The 24353-nt window shown below is 40.8% G+C and overlaps 1 protein-coding gene across 2 annotated transcripts in view; it reads right to left on the bottom strand.

The window, feature by feature from the left end:
- SLC4A8 (solute carrier family 4 member 8) overlaps positions 1 to 24353 on the bottom strand; it is a 122962-nt gene that overhangs the window by 48146 nt on the left and 50463 nt on the right. For both annotated transcript variants that reach the window (XM_067464293.1, XM_060762798.2), the window contains exons 3-8: positions 16667 to 16801; positions 13750 to 13885; positions 11974 to 12134; positions 7176 to 7364; positions 5259 to 5362; positions 3187 to 3344 (exon numbers count right to left, since the gene is read on the bottom strand). In XM_067464293.1, coding sequence (XP_067320394.1) covers positions 3187 to 3344; positions 5259 to 5362; positions 7176 to 7364; positions 11974 to 12134; positions 13750 to 13885; positions 16667 to 16801 — 883 coding nt within the window. The remainder of the gene's footprint in view (positions 1 to 3186; positions 3345 to 5258; positions 5363 to 7175; positions 7365 to 11973; positions 12135 to 13749; positions 13886 to 16666; positions 16802 to 24353) is intronic.

Below are 24353 nucleotides of genomic sequence, written 5' to 3'. Positions count from 1 at the left end.
AATTGTGCTCGGAATTGGATCGGCAGCCAGTGGAGCTGACGCAACAGGGGGGTGGTATGCTCCCTGTACACCGCTCCGGTGAGCAATCTGGCTGCTTCTCGTTTCAACAAGAACAGCATAAGAGTAAGAAAAAAAGAGAAGGACCATTCTAATCTACCCTCTGAGTAGCCTGAGGTATACTACATTATTGATTTGGGGCAGTTCCCCAGAGTAAAAGTTAGACAGCTCCATATTTTGTACAGCAGCCATTTCACCAATAAGAAAATAATATGGCCGTATGCATGCATATAAATTCACCTCCAGTCTGTGTGTTTGGATGTGTTGGACATCCTTATCCTTGTTGTTCATATATGTGTAGGTACATAAATAATGTTGTGCACAATCATCTAGAGGTCCTGTTTCCGGGATACTTGTACAAAGGTGTTTCAAATGAACATATATAAATTATTGTCATACACATTTTTGAACCTTGATATTTGTTGTTATTATTCATTTGTTCAGTCATTTCCGACTCTTCGTGACTTCATGGACCAGTCCACGCCAGAGCTCCCTGTCAGCCGTCACCACCCCCAGCTCCTTCAAGGTCAATCCAGTCACTTCAAGGATACCATCCATCCATCTTGCCCTTGGTCGGCTCCTCTTTTTCCTTCCATTTTCCCCAGCATAATTGTATTTTCTAAGCTTTCCTGTCTTCTCATGATATGGCCAAAGTACTTCATCTTTGCCTCTACTATTCTTCCCTCCAATGAGCAGTCGGGATTTGTTTCCTGGAGGATGGACTGGTTGGATCTTCTCGCAGTCCAAGGCACTCTCAGAACTTTCCTCCAACACCACAGTTCAAAAGCATCTGTCTTCCTTTGCTCAGCCTTCCGTAACGTCCAGCTCTCACATCCGTAGGTGACTATGGGGAACGCCATTGCTTTAACTATGCGGATCTTCATTGCCAGTGTGATGTCTCTACTCTTCACTATTTTACTGAAATTGGACATTGCTCTCCTCCCAAGAAGTAAGCGTCTCCTGATTTCCTGGCTGCAGTCTGAATCTGTAGTAATCTTTGCACCTAGAAATACAAAATCTGTCACTGCCTCCACGTTTTCTCCCTCTATTTCCCAGTTGTCAATCATTCTTGTTGCCATAATCTGTTTTTTTTTAAATGTTTAACTGCAACCCAGCTTTTGCGCTTTCCTCTTTCACCTTGATTAGAAGGTTCCTCAGCTCCTCCTCGCTTTCAGCCATCAAAGTGGTGTCATCTGCATATCTAAGGTTGTTAATGTTTCTTCCAGCAATTTTCACCCCAACCTTGCATTTGTCATCATTCAGGATTACATAATAATAATAATAATAATAATAATAATAATAATAATATAAAAAACTTTATTCATATCCTACTTCCCTTTCCCAAAAAGGGACTCAGGGCGGCTAACAAGGTGATGCAAGTACGATATAAACATCAACAGTACATAAGTACAAAACAATATCACATAAAAGTTATAAACAACTACTATGAACACATAAAATTAAATAAAATACACAATTCAAAAACACTTTTCATCAATACACAACTAAAGTACCAAAGTGTCAACCTAATATAGGCCCATTTCAGCCAAAGGCCTGTTTAAAAATCCATGTTTTTAGGCTAGAACGGAAGGATTCAAGGGTAGGGGCTAATCTACTCTCTTTTGGGAGGGTATTCCAGAATATTGGGTTGGACCTGAATTAATTGTTTCACGGTGACCACAAGTAGAGAATGCTAACTAAATGTAGTTTTAATACAACAGAAAGTGTATATGCTAAGAAAACTAAACTGACTTCTAAATTACTGTTAGCACAGGCCCTTTATACATATGGAAAAGTTTGTCCAAGGGTTCATTTGGTTCCTCAAGCAAGCACTTGAGTGTTATAATCCTGAACATAACAACTGCCCCTAAACCCTGCAAATGAACAAAAAAAATTACTTAGTGACTCAAAATGTTTTCCTATTTAATAGAAACAGCTGGAACATCAACAGCATATAACAAACAACAAAACAAGGCACTTTTAGATTGAAGAACTGCAAAGAGTTCTCCTGCTGACACCACACAGTGCCCTTTGTAATCTTTCACAGGTCCATGGGTTGTTATTCTTCTCACTGAGAGGGCTTTCATAATCATCACAACCACTACTAGCTGATCAATTTTGGCGAGAATGGGAGAGGCGTAAACTTGTGACTAACATCAGCTCAAAAGATAACAAGTCATTACTTGTTGTGAGTAATACAACACAACTAGCCAGGAACTACTATGATTTAGTAGGTATAATGTCCCAGTGTGTGATTACTGTTGGTGTTTCTAGAAAGAATGCATAACATTTGTGAAATTCTATTGCAGTATCAAACCAACAGTGTATTCAAACTATCGATATTATATGTATTGTTCAAGGCTTTCACAGCCGGAATCACTGGGGTATTGTGGGAGTTCCAGGCTGTATGGCTGTGTTTTAGCATCATTTTCTCCTGATGTTTCACCTGCATCTGTGACTGGCATCTTCAGAGATCCTCTGAATATGCCAAACACAGGTGGAGGTGAAATGTCAGGAGAAAACGCTGGTAGAACACGGTCATGCAGCCTGGAACTCCCACAACACCCCTATAGATATTATAGTTCATTTCTAAGTAATGGCATGAAGACATCTCACTTCTCCCTCTATTTCTCTCAGTATGTCTGATTAATCAAAATCACCCTCTTCTAGTTCTCAAGAGCCACTGGAGAACTCCAGTGGAGTTCTCCATGCTTTCCAGCACAACTACAATTAAGGACTTACAGTCTGCTTTAATGATATTATACAGACACTACAAATCGGTTTAACAGCTGTCTGTTATTTACAAACGCACTCTACAGTGTCCTATTTAACAATCTCACCAAATACAACTGTCAGCAGATTTTCAGTTGATATAGAGATGCATTGAAGCTGTAGTGGAGAAATAGTACAGTTGCCCAAAATAACTACATATCAACAATCATAATTACACGTTCTTGTTGTTGTTGTCTAGTTCAGGGCTTCTTAAACGCTTCCACTTGTGACCCCAGGGATATAGGTATATAAATTAGGTATAAAAATAAACATTTACTGATAACAAATCAGCATTTGCAAGGTTTAAGGAGCTATGGCCTAGTTCATACCACTACTATCATCATCAGCAACACTTACCTGGTAGGGAGTGGGACTTCAGTCATGCCCGGAAGAAGTACAGCTGGTGATAAACGCACAAAGGCAACAAGGGGTCGAGTGAGAAAATCTACTTCTCCTACTAACACGTTTGAGGCTTCAGCTCCAACGGGGATCTTTTTCATAAAATGGAGTTCTGCCTAATTAAAAACAAAAACAAAAAAAAACCCCAAAAAGCATAATTTCTATGTATGGACTTAAATGGAAGAGAGCTTATTATTTTGTTCCACAGAAAATACACATCCTGTTTTCATAGTTTTCTTAAGACAAGTGATTCTCAACCTGTTGGTCCCCAAATGTTTTGGCCTTCAACTCCCAGAAATCCTAACAGCTGGTGAACTGGCTTGGATTTCTGGGAATTGTAGACCAACGCACCTGGGGACCCACAGGTTGAGAACTATTGCTCTAGACCCTTCTTCTACTAAATTCCACCATATATATATATATATATATATATATATATATATATGCAATAAGACATTGTACAGAGATCCGTTTCTGCCACAACTACCCATAGCAAATTGATGTTCAGCATTATGCTTGGTATTAATGATCATCATCATCATCATCATCATCATCATCATCATGATCACTCATGGCCAAGTATAATTGCCTTCCAAGTGTAGGGTCTTGGAGATGAGTCCGTAGGTGCCTGTAGAGGCCTATTGGTATTAATGGACCAACAGCAATTATCCTCTAACCCATCCCATGAGCTTGTTTTTCATGTCTTCCTTAGTGAAGATCAAGATCTTGTAAAACTGCAACTCCCAGGATATCATAGCATTGAGCCGTGGCAGGTAAAACCATATCAATAAGCATTAATTCTACATTGTAGATGCATCCCAGGAAAACAATGACTTTCCCAAGGTCCCTGTGGGGGATTGTGGATACCAACACATTTGTCCATTGTCTGAGATTGTCTCCCCATAGATGTCATCTATACAAATTCCAGAAAGAGTGGGGGATATTTCTGATTAGATGTGTGTAGATTTGTACTGTAAATCAGTAATTATACATAAGTATGTGTATCCAGATAGTTAATTCCCACTGACATAATTGAGATAATCTGCAATTCAGTTTCATATTGATTTATGGAAGTGTAGTTAACTTAGTATGGATTGCAAATTGCATTAATTTCTAATTACTTCTGAAAGGGAGGCATAGGTGGAGGTAGCAAGGAAGCTTGGTCTTTGGGCTCTGAGAATAGATAGGCTGAAATAAAATGGAGCTGGAGAGCATCACAGATCTGTGTATCTGACTCTTTTTCGTCTAAGAGTACTTTTAGGTGATGCATCTTGTTCGCTCCCTGTCTCTCCTTACTACAATGGCAACCACATCCTGAGCATCTTCTTTTGTCCAATTCTCCCTGGCACTTGTGTAATTCCTAACATACGTTTACAGTCATTTTGAAGACCTGTAATCCAAATTCTACACAATAATATCACCAAAACAATTTCTCAGTCCATACACTACATGCAACATGTCCAGATGTGAACATTTCACTGTTTTGCATCTAACGAAATCCAACCGGTTCTTTGTACAATGTATTTCCAAAATCTAGGTTTGCTGACTGCTGGATTAAGATTCCTTTCAAGAATACCAAAACTTTCAGCTATTAACTAGTTTACTATTCTAACTAAACTAATACTGCAATGTTTTATTTTACCCTTTTTAGAATACTTTCAAAATGACCTTCTTTCTCTCTGGTGCAATTTTTTTTTTGCCCTTTTTTATCTTATCTGCAAGGAATTGGACCTTAAAGATGAGAAAGAGACCCAATGTTCTACTCCAATCGGTATATGCTGTGTTGGAAAATACTTTGCAGTGAGAGGTGGCATCTCACTTTGCAGTCACATCAACAGTTTTGTTGATCAAAAGAATAATATAACCCTCATGAAACAATGTGAATTGCAGGCACAAGAAGAAACACTATCTTCTACTTTTAATTAAGCTTTTTTGTTTCCGTTTTGAACTTAAATTTACATTTGTATGTGTTATTAATTTTAATGTGTCCAAGAAGAATATGATGAAGAAATGAGTAAGTTAACCATTACTTTGCTCAAGTCAGTTGGAGTAGTCTCATGTGTCAATCCATTTCTCACATCTGAAGAGGTGGAAGGTGAAGCTGAAGGAGGCGGGAGAGTCAGTAAGTTCATCCCTGAGGTGAAAACAACACAGAATCTTGGATGAAAGAAACACAAATAGTCGTTTTTAACATAACCCCATATCTCTTGTGGTGTTTCTCACATACATATGCACTGCCTGCCCCTCCCTCTCCCCAGCTTTTGCGGGTTTAATGTTTTGCAGATTTGATTATTTGCAGATTTGGTTAATATAATATACTTTATTTATATTCCGCTCTATCTTCCCGAGGGGACTCAGAACACATATACAGCAAACATTCAATGCCTTTATACAATTAACAAAGACATAGACGGATGTAAGGCTTCCCCTCTTTATCATTTCGGTGTTTTTCCGAGGAGCCTGTTGTCCATGGACGCCTTTTCCTGATCAAATTCAAGCATATCTTCAGGGTGCCTTTTACCTCCACCCCACACAGGTACCTATTTATCTACTCATATTACTGTTTTCAAACTGCTAGGTAAGCAGAAGCTGGGCTGACGTTGGGAGCTCACCCCACCCATGGCTTTGCTTGAACTGCCAATCTTCCGGTTTGCAAGATTTTCTGTAACTGGTGGCTAACTATAAGTACATATACACTATAGAATGAATGCAGTTTGATACCACTTTAATTGCCATGTCTCAATACTATGCTATTATGGGAGTTGTAATTTTACAAGGTCTTTAGCCATCTCCGCCAAATAATGCTGGTGCCTCATAAAACTGCAAATACCAGGATTCTGTAACATTGAGCCATGGTGTCAAACTGCATTAATTCTGCAGTGTAGATGCACCATGAGTTAACCATATGTCAGCTGGATGACCAAGAGATTTCTAGAGAGGTGGCATCTTATCTAAAACAAAAATAGTTTTCTTCTTTTCATGGCAATTCACCACCCCAACCCCATGAAAGTGGAGAACCTATTGTATATACACAAAGTTAAACACATGTACATACAACTGTTTTGGCTTTCAGCTGCACAGCTAAGTATACAAGAATGATATCAGTTCTGAAATATTATCTGTATATGGGGAGGTCTCATAAAAAAATTCATAAGTATCTGTTCTTCCTTTATTCTAATCATAAGCCAATTTCTGCAATGCCAGAAATACAGCTTAATGGTGTAACGTTAGAAAATGTTAACCATTTCCACTACTTTGGCAGCCACCTCTCCACAAAAGTCAGCATTGACTCTGAAATACAACACCGTCTCAGCTCTTCAAATGCAGCATTTTTCCAAATGAAACACAGAGTGTTTGAGAAGTGGGACAATTGTGAGGAGACCAAGATGGGGATTCAGGGCAGCTTACAACAAATAAAAAGGCAAACATTCAATGCCGTATAACAATACAAAATAATGTAAGTCAAAAAGTAAAGTCAATTTACATCTATACAAGTAGCAAGGACATGGGGAAATGGGGATGGTAGCAATGATAGGGTGGTAATAGCACCATTTCTGCTCCAGGTTTAACCAAATGTTCCAGGTTTTCCACCAGGTACACGAAAAAAGGAGAAATTCAATGTGTGCAACCTCATCTCTAACTTTTGATTTGTTCACACAGTTCTTCTGCTTGGGGTTCCAGATTTTATAAGGCATCACAATTTTAACACACCTCTCCTGGCTATGAAAAGGAGCTCTACAGATGGTGTTTGGAGCATCAGATTCTCTGTGCATGCTTGAAGTGGGAAGCTCCCATCACATAATAGGATGAAGGGCTTGGTAAGATGTCTCTATGGGTTTTGCTGCAATCAAGATGTCCTTACCCCATAGCTAGAGACAGCCAGAGGATTTTGAACTAATGCTAAATTATTTACAAGTTTACAAGAAACAACATCCCAAGATTCTCACCTGTCTTTTCCGGTGGCTGAGGTTCAGCTCTTTTCTGGGCAACATCAGCAAAAGAGCGGACAATAGGGAGGATGCTGTTCTTCTTCTTCTCGTTTTGATGATGATGCTTTTTCAGGAGAATATCCCAGACTTTTTTACGAGTGGCTTCATCAAACTCAGATGAAGTTTCTTTTTGATCTAGAATCATATCTGCAAGGGTGAACAGTTGAGTTACTCAGACACAATACAAATGAAACACCATCTCCAATTGAAACTTTGAGGATTATACTAAGTAAACATGATCTCTCCAGAGCCAATGAGATTTTTCTCCCAATACAAATAAAAACAGGAAAGCTTAGAGAAGATAATGATGCTGGGGAAAATGGAAGGAAAAAGGAAGAGGGGCCGACCAAGGGCAACATGGATAGATGGTATCCTTGAAGTCATTGGCTCTGAAGGAGCTGGGGGTGGTGACAACTATCAGGGAGCTCTGGTGTGTGCTGGTCCAGGAGGTCACGAAGAGTTGGAAGCGACTGAATGAATAAACAACAGCAAAAATAGCAGACTCAGAGGAACGAGCTGTGACAAAGGACAAAAGATTTAAACTTCTCTCCTCCACTTGTTGATATCCTAACTATTAACACAGGAAGGGGATAGATCCTGTTTGAAAGACTACAACCTTGGATAAGTTGTTGAGGGCTTCTTCTGGAGACTGAAACCTGTTTTGCATTACATTTCTTTGAACATGTAGCCAGCACAGGGGTTCTGGGAGTTGTGGTCCAAAAAGTTAACTTATCAAAGTTATCATTAAGGTCAACATGGAGAAATGCTCTTTCTGAAGGTTAAACCGTAGGGAGTAGTAATGCCAAACTTAACTGAGAGCTGGGAGTAAATAACCTGAATTCCCTTAAGTAGCCACAACATAACTGCAATGCAGGTTTGTGACTTCCATGTCAGTTGGATTGTGAGTCTGCTCCAGTCAAGCAATTTTAGACTATGAATGAGCTATCCAAGGTGCTGAATCTATCTCTGCAAGCTTTAAATCAGTGCTTTCCAACCTGTGGTCCGTGGACCACCAGTGGTCCTCAAGAACTAAAATTAATCTTGTAAAACTCAATAAAGATTACTTATATATAAAAAAGAACTAAAATATGGTCCGTACTGTTACTACACCGTTGCAACGAGAGCAAATGGTCTCATGAAACCCTCTTATAGTGCCAAGGCAATGGGGAAGTGGGGAGGGGAGAGACTGACTATCCATGAAAGGTGTAACAACAATGCTCCTGACTGCTGCTTCTCCTCCTCCTCCCTCTGAGTGGAGTCATTCCATGTGGCGCCTGGAAGTGGGGGCACTTTGTTGTCTTTGTTTTTAGACCTGTTCCTGGGGTTATTTGGGGTGCTGATTCAGAAAACTGCACTGGATAGACCACATCAGGTCTAGATTATGAAATATGGCTTTCTATGGATGAGCAGATGGTGACTACTAGGTGGCACGTATGTTATATATCAGAAACTAGAGCTGATGTGGTCTATTCAATGCAGTTTTCTGAATCAGCACCCCAAATAACCAAACCAAATCCCAAATAACCAAACCAAAGTTGACCAAAAGCTGATTCGTAACCCTTTTGATACTAAGGCTGGAGAGAGGTCCCTGGTCAAAGTGGTCCCTGGTAAAAAAAAAAAAAAGGTTGGGAACCAATGCTTTAAATCCTGATGCTATCTTTTAAGAGAATTAGAAAGCCTAATATATATCAGCACCAGAAGAGGTTTATGTTGTAAAAGAATGCTGCTGAGGCAATTCCTCTATGATTCCAAACAGAGAGTTTTCTTCCCGTTAATACACTTTGCTGAAATACTAAATCACTGCCTAAATAATGCATCTGCCACTCCATTTTAGATAATGCCGTTCACTTCCGCAATTTGAGTCGCTTTTATTTCTCTGCAAATTTAATAAAATTATAAGCAATCAGCAACACAATGCTTCACTGGAATACCTTGCCTAATTGACTACTGTTGGCAACTGTTGCGGAAAGGAAATGTGCTAAGAAGCTGACATCATGAGATAGCAAAACCCTTAAATGGGATCTTGCCAATCAAAAACCTATTTCTGCAAAGCTACTTTCTTGGAAGGGGGGAAATGAAACTCTCTTTATCTCTGCCAAAGCATCCCATTATCCAAATAAAAGAGCAACTATCTGTAGAAATGAATGGTCTATTTCAAATTTCTTTCTGTGTGATAAGATGCCAGTCTATGTCGCAGACCAAGGCAAATTGCTAGCTGCAAAGGACCAAATGCTACCAAATTAACAATGCAGGACAATTATCTGCTTCTTGATTTTCCTAAAGTCTAACTAGCTTGTATTGCATCACCCTAAATCACTGATTTCCACATTGCTAAGGGTCCATCAATACCTCGATGATCCTTGTAACAAGCAAGCCTCTTAAGACTGAGAAAAGTGACAGCCAGCTTCTAAAGCAATTAAAATAACCTCCAATAAATATTTTCAAAACATTTGCTTTAAAAGAATCAACATCTCATTTCTACTAAAAATAGAATGACCTCAGTTAACAAAGCTGAGGTGCAAGCTGTTCAGCAGTGGAACTCTCTGCCTGCGTCTATGGTGGAGGCTCCTTCTTGGGAGGCTTTTAAACAGAGGTAGGATGGCCATCTGTCAGGGGTGCTTTGAATGTGATTTTCCTGGTTCTTGGCAGGGGGTTGGACAGGATGGCCCACAAAGTATCTTCCAACTCTAGGATTCTATGAAAAAAGCTTCTTCTTGCTAAATCTTTTCACAGAAGACCAACCTGTCTAGCTAAAAGGATGTCTGGCTTTTTTTCTCTTTTGCTTCTGTGTGTATGGCTTTTTTGTTTGTTTTTGCAGCATTGGCATTAAAAGATGGTAAAGGAGAGCTAGAGAAAGACAGACTTTCAGAGTTGAGTCATAGAGTGGCTTTGCAGTGCACCATGCAATAAAACTTGGCCTTGGAAGGATGAGCATACTTGAGCTGTTTGTCCTTGTACAAAACAATGAAAGTAAATAGCTGCCTCCAGAATCACTTATTGAGCATGTCTGAAGAGCAAAATGGAAAGAAAACGGAAAATCGAATTATTCTGCCTTGCCACCTAACAAGCCATATTGAATAAATCATACATCTATAAGTTTTGCCATCAAAAAGTCGAGGTTGTTGAAACATTCCCCAAGGAGCTATTCTGGAAGAAACTTTCATATGGTCTCTAAAAGATTCATGTTTTGTTGACTTATGAAAGGCTTACTTGACCTATTCATTTCACATGTACATACAGGGCGCAGCAGCATAACTTCCTTTTTTCAAAACTTAATAAAACCCATTGTATGAATCAGACTTTTTAATATATATATAACTAGCTGTGCCCTGCCACGCGTTGCTGTGGCCTTTAGTAAGAGTTTTGAAGTCTCTGCCTGGCCTCTCTTCCTTCCTTCTCTCGCTCTCTTTCCTTCTTTCTCTCTCTCACACTCCTTCCTTTCCCCCCCCCTCTCTCTCTCTCTCTTTCTCTCTCTGTCATCCCTCCTTCCTCCCCCTTCTTTATGCTTGTGTGTAAACGTGAGTATTTTCTGTTGGTCATGGGGGTTCAGTGTGGCATGTTTGCCCCAATTCTGTCGTTGGTGGGGTTCAGGATGCTCTTTGAGTGTTGGTGAACTCTGAATCCCAGTGACTACAACTCCCAAATGTCAAGGTCTATTTCCCTCAAACTCCATGTGTCTTCATATTTGGGCGTATTGAATGCTTTGGTCCGGATCCATCATTGTGTCTTCAAAGTCGCCCCCTCCCTTCGCCCCCACCCCTTCCCTCCCTGAGTCACTCCTTCCCTCCTCCCACTCCCTCCGGAAAGACATGCCCCCTCCCTTCGCCTTGAGTATGGGAGTTGTAGTTCACCGACATCCAGACAGCACTGTGGACTCAGAAGGGAGGGGGAGGGAGGAGGGAAGGAGTAAGTCATGGAGGGAAGGGGTGGGGCGAAGGGAGGGGGCGACTTTGAAGACACGCCCCCTCCCTTCGCCCCACCCCTTTCCTCCGTGATTCACTCCTTCCATCCTCCCTCCCTCTCCGGTTAGACACGCCCCCTCCCTTCGCCCCACCCCTTTCCTTCCAGGAGTGAATCACGGAGGGAAGGGGTGGGGCGAAGGGAGGGGGTGTGTCTTTCCGGTGGGGATGCGGCACGGCGAGGCTTGGAGTGTGCAGAGCGGGGCTTGGAGGCAGCGTGGGAGGGGTAAGATGAAGGAGGGGGTGGAGGGAAGGGGGCGGTGGAAGTTGCGTTGTTTGTGTGTGTGTGTGTGTGCCGTGGGAAGTGCTGGGCAAGGGAGGGAAGTGCGGAGGGTGCGTTGGCCGTTCGGCCATGTGTGCGCGCGCGCTGGGGACTTTGCGCCAGTGCGCATGCTCAGTTGTTTTGCTGTTTTTTTCTGTGTGTGGTTGTGTTGTTTTCAATTCTGAGTGGATTAGTTTGTACCGAGTGGGTTGTCCTTGGGGCATGGCAATTTTGGTACAGTTTCGTTGGGGGGTTGTGGAGTTTTGCTGTCCGGTTGAACCAACCTAACAGATTTATATATATAGATGTAGGCGCATACCTTAAGTTTTGTTTTATGTAGTTTTGAAGCTCATATTAGGTAGGTGATGTCCCCCATTCTCCATACACTGAGTAGGGTCCTTGGACAGTTCACATAATCACGGGATTTCAAAAAACCCCATACAAGATTTGAAGACCAACATCCAGGAAGAAATTGCCAACATAACGCCTGCTATGTTGGCAAGAGTCATGACAATCAACTATCAAGAACAGGTACCTGCAATGTCTTCTGTGGTGTTTGCACACATATCCAGAAGGACGATCCCATTGATGATACAGCTCCTCAGCTCAAAAAGGCTATGTAAAGAGAGAGTGGCCACATAGGGTTTGCTCCAACGCTCTCCACCATGTTCCACGTCTTCTTCAAACTTCAGCCACCTGCAAAGAATGCCACACTGAAATGAACCCACATCAAACCAGGAAAATGTTCTAGCATACTTTTCCATCAAGGCATACTTTTCCAGATTATTTCCAAATACCTTAATAGTGCTGGGGATTTATATTAATAAAAAATGTCCCACAGTTTCTCTGGGTTTTATTTCTCAGATGAAAGTAAGGGAACACTGACAGCATTTAAGTAGGGCAGAATTTCCTCAGGATCACCAATTTTTTAATGTTTTTATTAAAGTTTTCAAAATGTAATAAAAAGAAGGGGAACATATCTGTGATTTAAGAAAGTAGGAAATTATGATAGTAAGGGTAGATAAGGAAGGTAAAATCAAGAGATAGGGTGGGGTAATGGTTAAGCATGGGTAGATAGAGGGGAGAAAGGTAAATTGGGTGGGGTAGAGTATATATTTTGACTTCCAATCTTCTTCACTTCAGGTATATCTATCTTTCTTTGTCCATATCGTCTCTCAAGGTGAATTGGCTAGCTTCTTCTTGTAGTCATTCTTGAGAACATTTGGTTTTGTTTTTTACCTTATATCTATTAACCATTTCAAGTTTTCTTGCAGTATGAAGTTTTTTATTGGTGACCAATTTTTGAGTGGGAATGTGAAGAATATTTGCAAACTGTACCACTCACCAATGCACAAGACCTCTCACTTAAGGGAAAGAATAAAATAATATATTTTTTTCATTATTACAGGCAGAGAAATACAGCCTTGACAGTGATTAATTTCATCTCAATCTTTCAGTCTTAACATTTTTTTAAAAATGAAAGTGATAGAAGAGACAACATTTCTTTCACCAGGAGATGGCATCATTAAGCAACTAAGCAAGGCCCCCATGAACCCACTGCAACTTGCTGTGTGTCAGCTTGGCAAAAGATATGTTCCTGCTGAGGATATATTTATTTACTCATGTATTTTGAATGGTCTGTAAGTGCATTAAATGCACCTCTGAACCAGAAATGCCTCTGTGATCCACTTAAAATGGAGACTGGCTGCAGTGTAATAGGACTTTGCTTCAGTCATTCTAAAAACTTAATTTGAATGGACTCCAGAAAGTACTGATGCACGTCTGGAAACTTTTCCTAATGTAGGGAACACCTCCAGATTGGCACAGTGCAATGGCATTCGCGAATATTTGTTCATGGTCAGAATAGTCAACAACACTGGGAAATATTCGGGAATCAGAAGCACCCGCCAGATTTTGTTACTGGTAAAACTACAATATCTGGAAAGATAGGGAAAAATTCCAGACAGAGTCTCAGTCTGCAAAAATCTTTCCAGAACAGAATCAGAAGCTTGTGATCCTCCTTCTTCTGATTTTTATACTATTCATGCCTAGAAATGTTACTACAGCAATTCTCCATTATACTTCAGGCAGATGTTGATGTAGTATTCATCAGCCCAGCATATTGATCCGCCCAGTATTCGCATTCAGCAAGCAGTCTGGCCAATCACGTTTCTGTTGTCACAGTAGCAAGGAAGTTACCTCCTTCTCCTCGGGTTTTTGTCTCTGTGCTTGCATTCTGTTTTTGGGTTAGTCTATGGAGCTGAACTGAGTGCATAGGAAGGTAGTGCACAATAGCTGTCCTTTGCTTTACCTTGCTGTTTCCTTCCACTCTGATTCCTCACCCTCTTTCACACAGATTTCATCCATCTCCGTGAACAAGTCATGGGGGACATGCTCCTCATCCTCCTCCATGCCAAGGATAAACTGAACTCGCTGAGATGGAGTATCTAACAAAAAAGAACATTAGACAGACAGACATGGGAGAAGAAGAAGAAAAATCAGAACTTATCAAATTGCTTTTTGAAATGTCCTGGAAAGGTGGGAGAAGCACTGACATTTTTAGACAAGGGATTTTTTTGTTTCAGAAACAACCGCTCATTATTATAATGCAGCAGCAATGGCAACAACATGGGAACTGTTATTATGTGAAGATAGATAATTGAAGTATTTGCAAAGATGGTAACTTGCTGAACTTGTCTTCCCTTTTTTCAGGAGTCACACCACATCTGGATTGTGTTCCACTTCTGTTAACCCAATTACATTGTTTGGGCCAAACACAAGGTTACCATTGTCTCTAGCTGACTTGAATGTCTCTGCTTGATTGAATCAACATGTCTGCCAGAGAACATGCCTCTAAAAATTTTCAAGTAAAAAGTCCTAAAAGCAGAGGTGAGCAATTAATAAGGAGGTTACAAGGTTCCCAGGGATCTTGAAGGTCTGAATGCACAACCTCATCCCTGTAAAAAAATTAAATATATTTTGTCTACAAATCCCGCCTGACGTGGACACAAATTCACCATGTTTTGGGCTATTTCTGGACTGTTTTAGGACCAGAAGAGGTTTATGGAGAGACAAAATATCCCTGTATTTCCCATTATAACTTCCTCAGACCACAGGGAATAAAAAATGGAGGAGCTGAAGTCCTTGAAAGATCTCAAAACAACCCTGGGTAACATGTGCCACAATCATCCTCAATTCTGTCTCTTGGCAGAATTCATTTCACATTTTCTTGCTGGAAAGGCAGTAGCACAAGAGTATAGCACAAGTTCTGGTTTTGTTCCCAGTCCTATAGCATTAGGGTATTTATATTGTGCTTTTCCCCAAAAGCTTTGGCTCAAGGAAACTTACAAATTAAAATAAATAAAAAATGCAGCAATCGCCAAGGCATACAAGAGTTTAATAATAAAAAAAATTAAACCGGTGATATTAATCCAAAAATTAAAACATAAAGTTAAAAATAAAAAGGATTTTTATAACCGTTGCATTATAGGAACACAGATGTTGCTACTTCCTTACTGCGAGGTTATGTGCTACAAAAGCCCTGAAAGGCATTTGCTTTTTCTACTCATGGCTCTTCAGCTTAAAGCACTCCATTATAGTATCAAGCAAGAACTGTTTAGCTTGTAAACACAGAAGAACAGAACCAACATACATATATATTATTCCCACCACTCTGCCTACAGTTAGGTATTTCAGGTTTAGTTTCAAATAACAGGCTGTTGTGCCAGAACTGAGACTAAAAATATAGTAATTGATAGCCATATTTGTGACAAGGGTCTCAGAGCTACACTCAACAACAACTGAACAATCACTTGATGTTGTTTTATGCTGTTTTTAATGCCATCATATTTTCCAAATCACAAGAAGTTCCACATTATTCCAAGCTAGTGAGATCTCATCTGGTGTATTGTGCTCAGTTTTGGGTGTCGCACTTCAAGAAGGATGTAGAGAAGCATGAATAGGTTTAGAGGAGAATAACCAAGAGGATCAGGGTTGTGGAACACACAGCTCTAACTGCAAAGGTTGGGAGAACTGGCCATGGCAGAATGAAGGCCAAGGTGACATGATGGCACTCTCAAAATACACGAAGACTGTCTCACAGCAGACAACGGCTTAGCAGCCTAGATGGCAGGACTAGATCCAATGGACTCAAGCCACAAGATGGTACATGTAAGTGGAAAATTAAGAAAAAAAGAATAGTAACAATGAAACCAAATATCTAGAACAGTGGTTCTCAACTGGGGTCCCCAGTTATTTTTGGCCTTCATAGAATCATAAAATCATAGAGTTGGAAGAGACCTCATGGGCCATCCAGTCCAACTCCCTGCCAAGAAGCAGGAATATTGCATTCAAAGCACCCTTGACAGATGGCCATCCAGCCTCTGTTTAAAACCTTCCAAAGAAGAAGCCTCCACCCCACTCCACCCCAGAGAGTTCCACTGCTGAACAGCTCTCACAGTCAGGAAATTCTTCCTAATGTTCAGATGGAATCTCCTTTCTTGTAATTTGAAGCTGTTGTTCCGCGTCCTAGTCTCCAGGGAAGTAGAAAACAAGCTTGCTCCCTTCTCCATGTGACTTTCTCTCACATATTTATACATGGCTATCATATCTCCTCTCAACCTTCTCTTCTTCAGGCTAAACATGCCCAGCTCTTTAAGCCGCTCCTCATAGGGCTTGTTGTCCAGACCCTTGATCATTTTAGTCGCCCTCCTCTAGACACATTCCAGCTTGTCAATATCTCTCTTCAATTGTGGTGCCCAGAATTGGACACAATATTCCAGGTGTGGTCTAACCAAGGCGGAACAGAGGGGTAGCATGACCAACTCCCAGAAATCCTAATAGCTGGTAAACTGGCTAGGATTTCTGGGAGTTGTACACCAAAAACATCTGGGGACCGACATGTTGAGAACCACTGATCTAGAGGAATGGGAGGCTCTTCCTTACTACAGTTTTTTCAGGACGAGGCTACACAGCTGCTTCTTGGGGATGCTCTCATCCTTGTTACATCAAGCACTGATTGTCCTGTGCAGCCTAACAATATCCTGCTGATCCCACAGGTCAGGCTCTGTGGCTCTCTTTAGTCATCCCAAAACGTTTGAGAGAATCAGTCTTTGAGTTTAAATAACAAAACTTTCAAGGCTCTTAAGAACAACCATGAGCCATGGGCTGACCCGTTATTACAACCCCAGCATGTTCCCTTTGTGGAGGAACAACCCTTTCACATTTACCATGGGACTCCTGATCTTCTTGAACATTTTCCTTCACCCGATCTCGCTTCCGATGTTTCTGGCCATGAGTTCTGTGATGTCTGTGAGCTTGTCTCACCAACGGCATCCGCACCCCAACATACAGAGTTCTGTGTCCTAGGATAAGAATAAAACACAGTAAAAATATTTATGCTTTGGATTGCTGGCATCACAGCAGTTTAGTTCAGCTTTGGGCATAACTCTCCATCATAGCTTCCAAGAGTATGCAAATTCCAACCATGACCATTCTTCTATATGAGGTTATGTTTGACCGTTGGGAACGGTCTTTCAACATTTCTTGGAAGAAAGTAGAACCAAAGTAGAGACTTTCATTATTGTTTCTGTCTATATATCCAATTTATTCAAACATCTATATCTATTATTCCTGCTTCTTGGCAGGGGGTTGGACTGGATGGCCCATGAGGTCTCTTCCAACTCTTTGATTCTATGATTCTATATCCCATGTTTCCTATAAAAAGCAAGCTACACACTTTTGGCCTACTGTCTATATATCCAATTTGCTCATATATTAAATCAATGTATCAGTGTACACACACACATATCCCATTTTTCAATTATAAAGCAAGAGACACACTTTTGGCCTACTAGGTATACACACTTGCATGCATCTTCAAGCCACTATTCCAGCCAGAACTCTCTTTACCCCTAGTAAGAGAGAAAGGAATAAAAATTAGTCCCCTTCTAAACGGCCATATAAAATCCCAATTATCTGCTTTGAAATGGATTATATGGCAATGTATACTCACATAATCCAATTCAAAGCAGATAATGTGGATTACCTGTTTTGATAATTTGAATTATAGGCAGTGTAGAAGGGGTCTTAGCACAAAGAAGGAACTGTGAGGGAATAAAGTTGCAAAAGAGGGAAGTTCAAGTCCCTCTCCTGCCTACTGTTTTCTTAATGGTAGAGCATAGACATATGAACAATGCTGGGCTTGGTTCTCAAGTTTTTGTTCTGGAACCATCTCAGCCTTTGGCATTATTTTCCAACGATAGGTCTCTCAACACTGTTCCATTAAAAACCTCATATAGAACCTTTCTCTTCTGAGCTTTTGCTCAAAGTTCTTCTGCCAGCTTAAGGAAGAAGAATCCAAACTTCATTGTCCCCTGTGTGCTTTACCCTGTACACATTGGTTGCTACTTTATTTCTGATCCAGTTCCAAGATGTTGGTTTTTTAACATTTTAATCTAAACAGTACAATACCTGGGTACCCTAAAAATCACTTTGTGCCATATATTCTTCTGCAGGCTACTCCATTCAAAATGGGAGGGAAAGGATCCTGCTCCAGATCACTTGGCTGGACAGTAGAAAGCAACAAGAAGATTATAGCACCCATCTAGGGGAATTGTTGTTGTTCATTCGTTCAGTCGCCTCCGACTCTTCGTGACCTCATGGACCAGCCCACGCCAGAGCTCCCTGTCGGCCGTTACCACCCCCAGCTCCCTCAAGGTCAGTCCAGTCACTTCAAGGATGCCATCCATCCATCTTGCCCTTGGTCGGCCCCTCTTCCTTTTGCCTTCCACTTTCCCCAGCATAATTGTCTTCTCTAGGCTTTCCTGTCTCCTCATGATGTGGCCAAAGTACTTCAACTTTGTCTCTAGTATCTTTCCCTCCAGTGAGCAGTCGGGCTTTATTTCCTGGAGGATGGACTGGTTGGATCTTCTCGCAGTCCAAGGCACTCTCAGAACTTTCCTCCAACACCACAGCTCAAAAGCATCGATCTTCCTTCGCTCAGCCTTCCCTAAGGTCCAGCTCTCACATCCGTAGGTTACTACAGGGAATACCATGGCTTTGACTATGCGGATCTTTGTTGCCAGTCTGATGTCTCTACTCTTTACTATTTTATCGAGACTGGACATTGCTCTCCTCCCAAGAAGTAAGCGTCTTCTGATTTCCTGGCCACAGTCTGCATCTGCAGTAATCTTTGCACCTAGAAATACAAAGTCTGTCACGGCCTCCACGGTTTCTCCCTCTATTTTCCAGTTGTCAATCATTCTTGTTGCCATAATCTTGGTTTTTTTGACGTTTAGCTGCAACCCGGCTTTTGCGCTTTCTTCTTTCACCTTGATTAGAAGGCTCCTCAGCTCCTCCTCGCTTTCGGCCATCAGAGTGGTGTCATCTGCATATCTGAGGTTGTTAATGTTTCTTCCAGCAATTTTCACCCCAGCTTTGCATTCATCCAGTCCCGCACATCGCATGATGTGTTCTGCATACAAGTTAAAAAGGTTGGGTGAGAGGATGCAGCCTTGCCGTACGCCTTTCCCAATCTTGAACCAGTCTGTTGTTCCGTGGTCAGTTCTGACTGTTGCTACTTGGTCCTTGTACAGATTCCTCAGGAGAGAGACAAGGTGGCTTGGGATGCCCATCCCACCAAGAACTTGCCACAATTTATTATGATCCACACAGTCAAAGGCTTTAGAATAGTCAATGAAGCAGAAGTAGATGTTTTTCTGAAACTCCCTGCCTTTCTCCATTATCCAGCGGATATTGGCAATCTGGTCTCTCGTTCCTCTGCCTTTTCTAAACCCAGCTTGAACATCTGGCAACTCTCGCTCCATGTATTGCTGGAGTCTTCCTTGCAGGATCTTGAGCATTACCTTACTGGCATGAGAAATAAGGGCCACTGTACGGAAGTTTGAGCAGTCTTTCGCATTTCCCTTTTTTGGTATGGGGATATAAGTTGATTTTTTCCAGTCTGATGGCCATTCTTGTGTTTTCCATATTTGCTGGCAAATGGCATGCATCACCTTGACAGCATCATCTTTTAAGATTTTAAACAGTTCAGCTGGGATCCCGTCGTCTCCTGCTGCCTTGTTGTTAGCAATGCTTCTTAAGGCCCATTCAACCTCACTCCTCAGGATGTCTGGTTCTAATTCATTCACCACACCGTCAAAACTATCCTCAATATTATTATCCTTCCTATACAGATCTTCTGTATAGTCTCGCCACCTTCTCTTGATCTCTTCAGCTTCTGTTAGGTCCCTGCCATCTTTGTTTCTTATCATACCAATTTTTGCCTGAAATTTACCTCCAATGTTTCTAATTTTCTGGAAGAGGTCTCTTGTCCTTCCTATTCTGTTGTCTTCTTCCACTTCCATGCATTGCTTATTTAAAATAGTTCCTTATCTCTTCTGGCTAACCTCTGGAATTGCGCATTTAACTGGGCATATCTCCCCTTTTCACTGTTTCCTTTTGCTTTCCTCCTTTCTTGGGCTACTTCCAGTGTCTCAGCAGACAACCATTTTGCCTTCTTGGTTTTCTTTTTCTTTGGAACGTACTTTGTTGCCGTCTCCTGAACAATGTCTCGGACTTCTGTCCATAGTTCTTCTGGGACTCTGTTTACTAAATCTAGTCCTTCAAATCTGTTCTTCACTTCCACTGTATATTCGCTAGGAATGTTAGTGAGATCATATCTAACTGGTCTGTGTATTTTCCCTGATTTCTTTAGTTTTATTCTAAACTGGGCAATAAGAAGTTCGTGATCTGAGCTACAGTCAGCCCCAAGTCTTGTTTTCACCGACTGGATAGATGTCCGCCACCTTTGGCTGCAAAGGATGTAGTCAATCTGATTTCGGTGTTGACCATCTGGTGAAGTCCATGTATAAAGCCGTCTTTTAGGTTGTTGGAAGAGAGTGTTTGTTATACACAGTGAGTTTTCCTGGCAAAATTCTATCAGCCTGCGTCCCGCTTCATTTTGTTCTCCCAGACCATGCTTGCCTGTGATCCCTGTTGTCATTTGACTTCCCACCTTGGCGTTCCAGTCTCCTGTAATGAAAATAATGTCTAGGGGAATAAGACTCTTTAATCCTGGTGAAATATCTCATTTTAGTGTTTTTAACAGGAACACATCCAGAAGGAGCTCATTAGGCAAAAAGAAGGATTTCTTTTTTCTTTTAAAAAGACAAGGCAAACTTTTGATAATGAACTCTATAAAAAAAATCACAGTGATGGTAATCTAACAGTAAATGGTAATCTATTAGAATTGTAATTTAAAACATCTGAAGGAAGTTCCTTTGTTTTCCCACCAAAGGAAGAAGGCTACAATCCAATGCATACTACCTCACAGTACAGTATCTTGAATACAAAGTCTCACCAAAATGTTTGTCCAATGCAAAGCAGACAAAAGGTATTCCGACAATTATAGAAAAATACATTTCAGGAAGAAATGCAAGCTTCACACTTCAGCAACTGGCACAATCTCTACTTAATGGAAATACATACTCAGTATGCATATGTATGTGCCTTCAAGCTGCCTGTCAAAGTATGGATACACCATGAATTTAAGAGAGTTTCCATAGGCAAGGAATAATCAAAGGTAGTTGTACCATTGGTTTCCTCTGAATACAACCTACAGCTCCTGCTATTTCCTGGCAGTCCCCCATCCAAGTATTACCAGGGTCTGAGCATATTTAACATGCATATGATTAGTGTACAAGACAATTTAGGAAGATCTTGCTGCCCATTGCCCTTCCAGTTTGCATATTTAAACTTCAGAACTTTGTTTATTTACAGTATTTATATTCCGTCCTTCTCACCCCGAACACATATACATCAAATATTCAATGCCAATTATACAATGACAAGACAGACAACAGATAGAGGTATATATATAGGCTTTTCCCCACTTTTTCGCCAGCTTTGGAGGCTGTGCCTGGTTCCGGCCACAGGGGGGTGCTGTTGCTCCATCTCCTAGCCAAAAAGCTTTCTTTGTTCATAAACTTTCCTCCTTTTTCTGATCGAAATGCTATGCCTAAAATACCTCCTTGCTTAAGGTGGTTCCTATTCATCTACTCACATTGCAGTTTCCGATGCGCTAAGTGGGCAGGGAGTTGGGCTGAAGGAGCTCACTCTGACCCAGCTTCGAACTGTCAACCTTGCCTCCATTCTTCCCAACACACATACAAACACAGTATTTATTTTCTAGAAAATGAAGAATAACAGGAGGAGGAAGCCAGCATGCAAATCTTCTGATCTGGAAAACATTATTTCCCGATCTTAGATAAGGCCTCTGTTTTATTGAGTAATTTCAATTCTGCTAGAATCGCAGGTTCAGGGCCCAGAGTGTCAAGCTGCCATAGGACCAAATGAGTCACAGATGGGTTGAAGGCAAAATCAGAAGGCATTTATTCACCTTCGCCAATGTTGATGAAAGTGGAGTCTCTGCTCCAAACACTTACATACCTTAATGCAAACATGCAGAAATAGTATTTATAAGACCTTGACTGCAGTTTGAAACCAATAATTTCTACTGCCCTGAGTGTTGATTGGTCCAGATAGTGGAAGGCTGATTGGCTGGGATGTGCTGTCTGTCGTTGTTACCAATGGGTCTCCGGGTTTGGAGGGAAATTCAATAAAATATCATTGTTATATTTGAAGGTTTGTCTGTTTATTGATCCACCAAGAAGAAGGGTGCGAGCGGAAAGGAAAAGTTGGGCTAGCGCTGATGAGTTTAAATAGTTTTTGTTTTGGTCAATACAATGCCTGACAGCCAGATAGACAAAAGGGTGGTCAGGGTGTTTGCAAATTCAGTAGAGACTCCGGGGGGGGGGGGGTATCTTATCTAGGAAAAGATATGAGGAAATCTTCCCATGAATATAATCAGGTCAGTTTAGGAAAAACGGTGGTTCTTTCTTGAGCCCATTGTATGTTCCATGCGTCTGTCCAGGGTATTGTGAAGAGATTATGCTAACTAATGTGTGGCATCCCCTGAGGTCTGAGGTGTGTGTGGTGCTTATGCAAGATTTTCGTGGGCAAAGGCTCCTCTATCAATCCCTATGGAGCAGCATCAATCCCTAGGGATAAGAAAAATGCACTCAGCTCATTCTCAGAGACTTCCCCCTTTGCATTTATTCCAAGACTGAGCCTGAATACTGAAGACAAAGTGCCTAACTTCTCAAGTTGTTTTGTCATTGACCTTCATTTGTCTAAAGACTGAGAAGCAGGGAAGATTTAGTGACATTTTGTTGCTCTGGACTTTATTACTAATTTAAACACATTGTGCCAGACAGGACCCAAAAAGAGAATAAAGAGACTGAAACGTAAGGACCAGGGGAAAGTGCCACAAAGATTCCCCCCCCCCCCCTTGCCTTTGTATTGAGATTCGGCTTCCTCTTGAGAATGACTTCCCTCTGCTATTAAAAGGAATTATTTATATGAAATGACTCCCTGCTAGCTTTGCATGGGATTTGATAGAAATTAGAAGCATAAAAAGCACCACCGATTTTGAAATCCTGTTGGAAAGATTAGTGTTCTAGCCACTTCTAGGGTCTTTCTGTAACTGAAGTACAAGTCTGCCATTTTAAATAAACAACTGATAGCCCAATTCTCTGCATATCTACCCAGAAAAAGGTATTACTGTATCCAATGGGGCTTAATCTCACTTAGGTTTGTTTAGGATCATAGCAGAAGACAAGATTAAGTACTAGATCCAGATTTCAGGAGACAAATGTAATACATAAATCTGTGAATCTGGAATTCAGTAAATTCAGGAATTGGAATTCTGACTCAAAATCAGTGCTGACACATTCTTTTGGATCCAATTTCCTTTCTAACTCTTTCAATTTTAAATGTCAAATTGCAGGTTTTACGTTGTATATATACAAAACTAAATATTGGAAATGGGTTTTTGTCTTTGTTCAGGACCAAGGATCAGGATATTTATTTATGTATTTATCGTGTCAGAAGTGAATTGAGAATACAGCTATAATGTATAGAAAAACCACACACCAAAGTTAAAAACATGGAATTATACTAAATTTCCTTTAGGAAAGAAGGGGGCAGGGTATAACCGGCCCTTCAGACTCTGATGAATGCGTAAGGTCATTGATCTCACTAATAGTGCTGGCAATGTAAGTTGGAATCCCACAACATCTGGAAAGCTATAAAACTATATAACTTCCTCATCTCTAGAGAAAGATTCATAAGTCTTGGACCTCTCTATTAATTTTCTTCAATATCAGTCCAGTACACTTCCATAAAACACTCTCTTCATCACAGGAAGAAAGCGGGAAAAACATATATTTGATTTTTTCCCCACAAATTAGTTGAGCAGTGTTAAGAGGTTGCAAAGGCAATCATCCAGATAGTTTGAATTTATATACTCCCTGGAATAGAAATCAATTTGGATGATATCAGATTGCTTCTATATGCTAACAACATTTTCTCTGAGTGTGTGTTATCTACTCCTATGAGAAGAGCCATGTGAGATAAATAAAACCACAAAGTAGATGCAGGAATAACCTTGAGTTATCTTTTTGGAAGGCTGGAGCAAGATAAAATAATAATCCTGCTATGATATATTTGTATTATTAATGGGTCTTGGCGCTTTATTTATGTTGAGGGGAGACAAAGTATGTATTAGCTTTATTTATTTATTATATCAGTTTCTGTATGCATCTTTCTGTATTTCTCTAAGAATATTTTTCTTCTAGAGATTGAAAAATCTGGGGGTTTTTCTTCCTGTACTCTCTTGAGTCTTCCACCTTTTTATATCACTTTGCTAGAAATTGCTCTCCCGGGTTTTTCAAGGAACAGAAAAAGTAAGGGCCAACATTTGCTCCAGATAAGTATTAAGATGAGATTTGCGTATATACTGAAATTCCCCAAATAGTTGCTCTCCCACGTTTATGATTACCAAATTATTTAGAT

This window comes from Anolis sagrei, chromosome 2 (genome assembly GCF_037176765.1).
Source record: "Anolis sagrei isolate rAnoSag1 chromosome 2, rAnoSag1.mat, whole genome shotgun sequence".
NCBI classification, from domain to species: Eukaryota; Metazoa; Chordata; class Lepidosauria; order Squamata; family Dactyloidae; genus Anolis; species Anolis sagrei.
The sequence above is the reverse complement of the archived record's forward strand: the minus strand, read 5'-3'. Positions and strand labels throughout refer to the sequence as shown.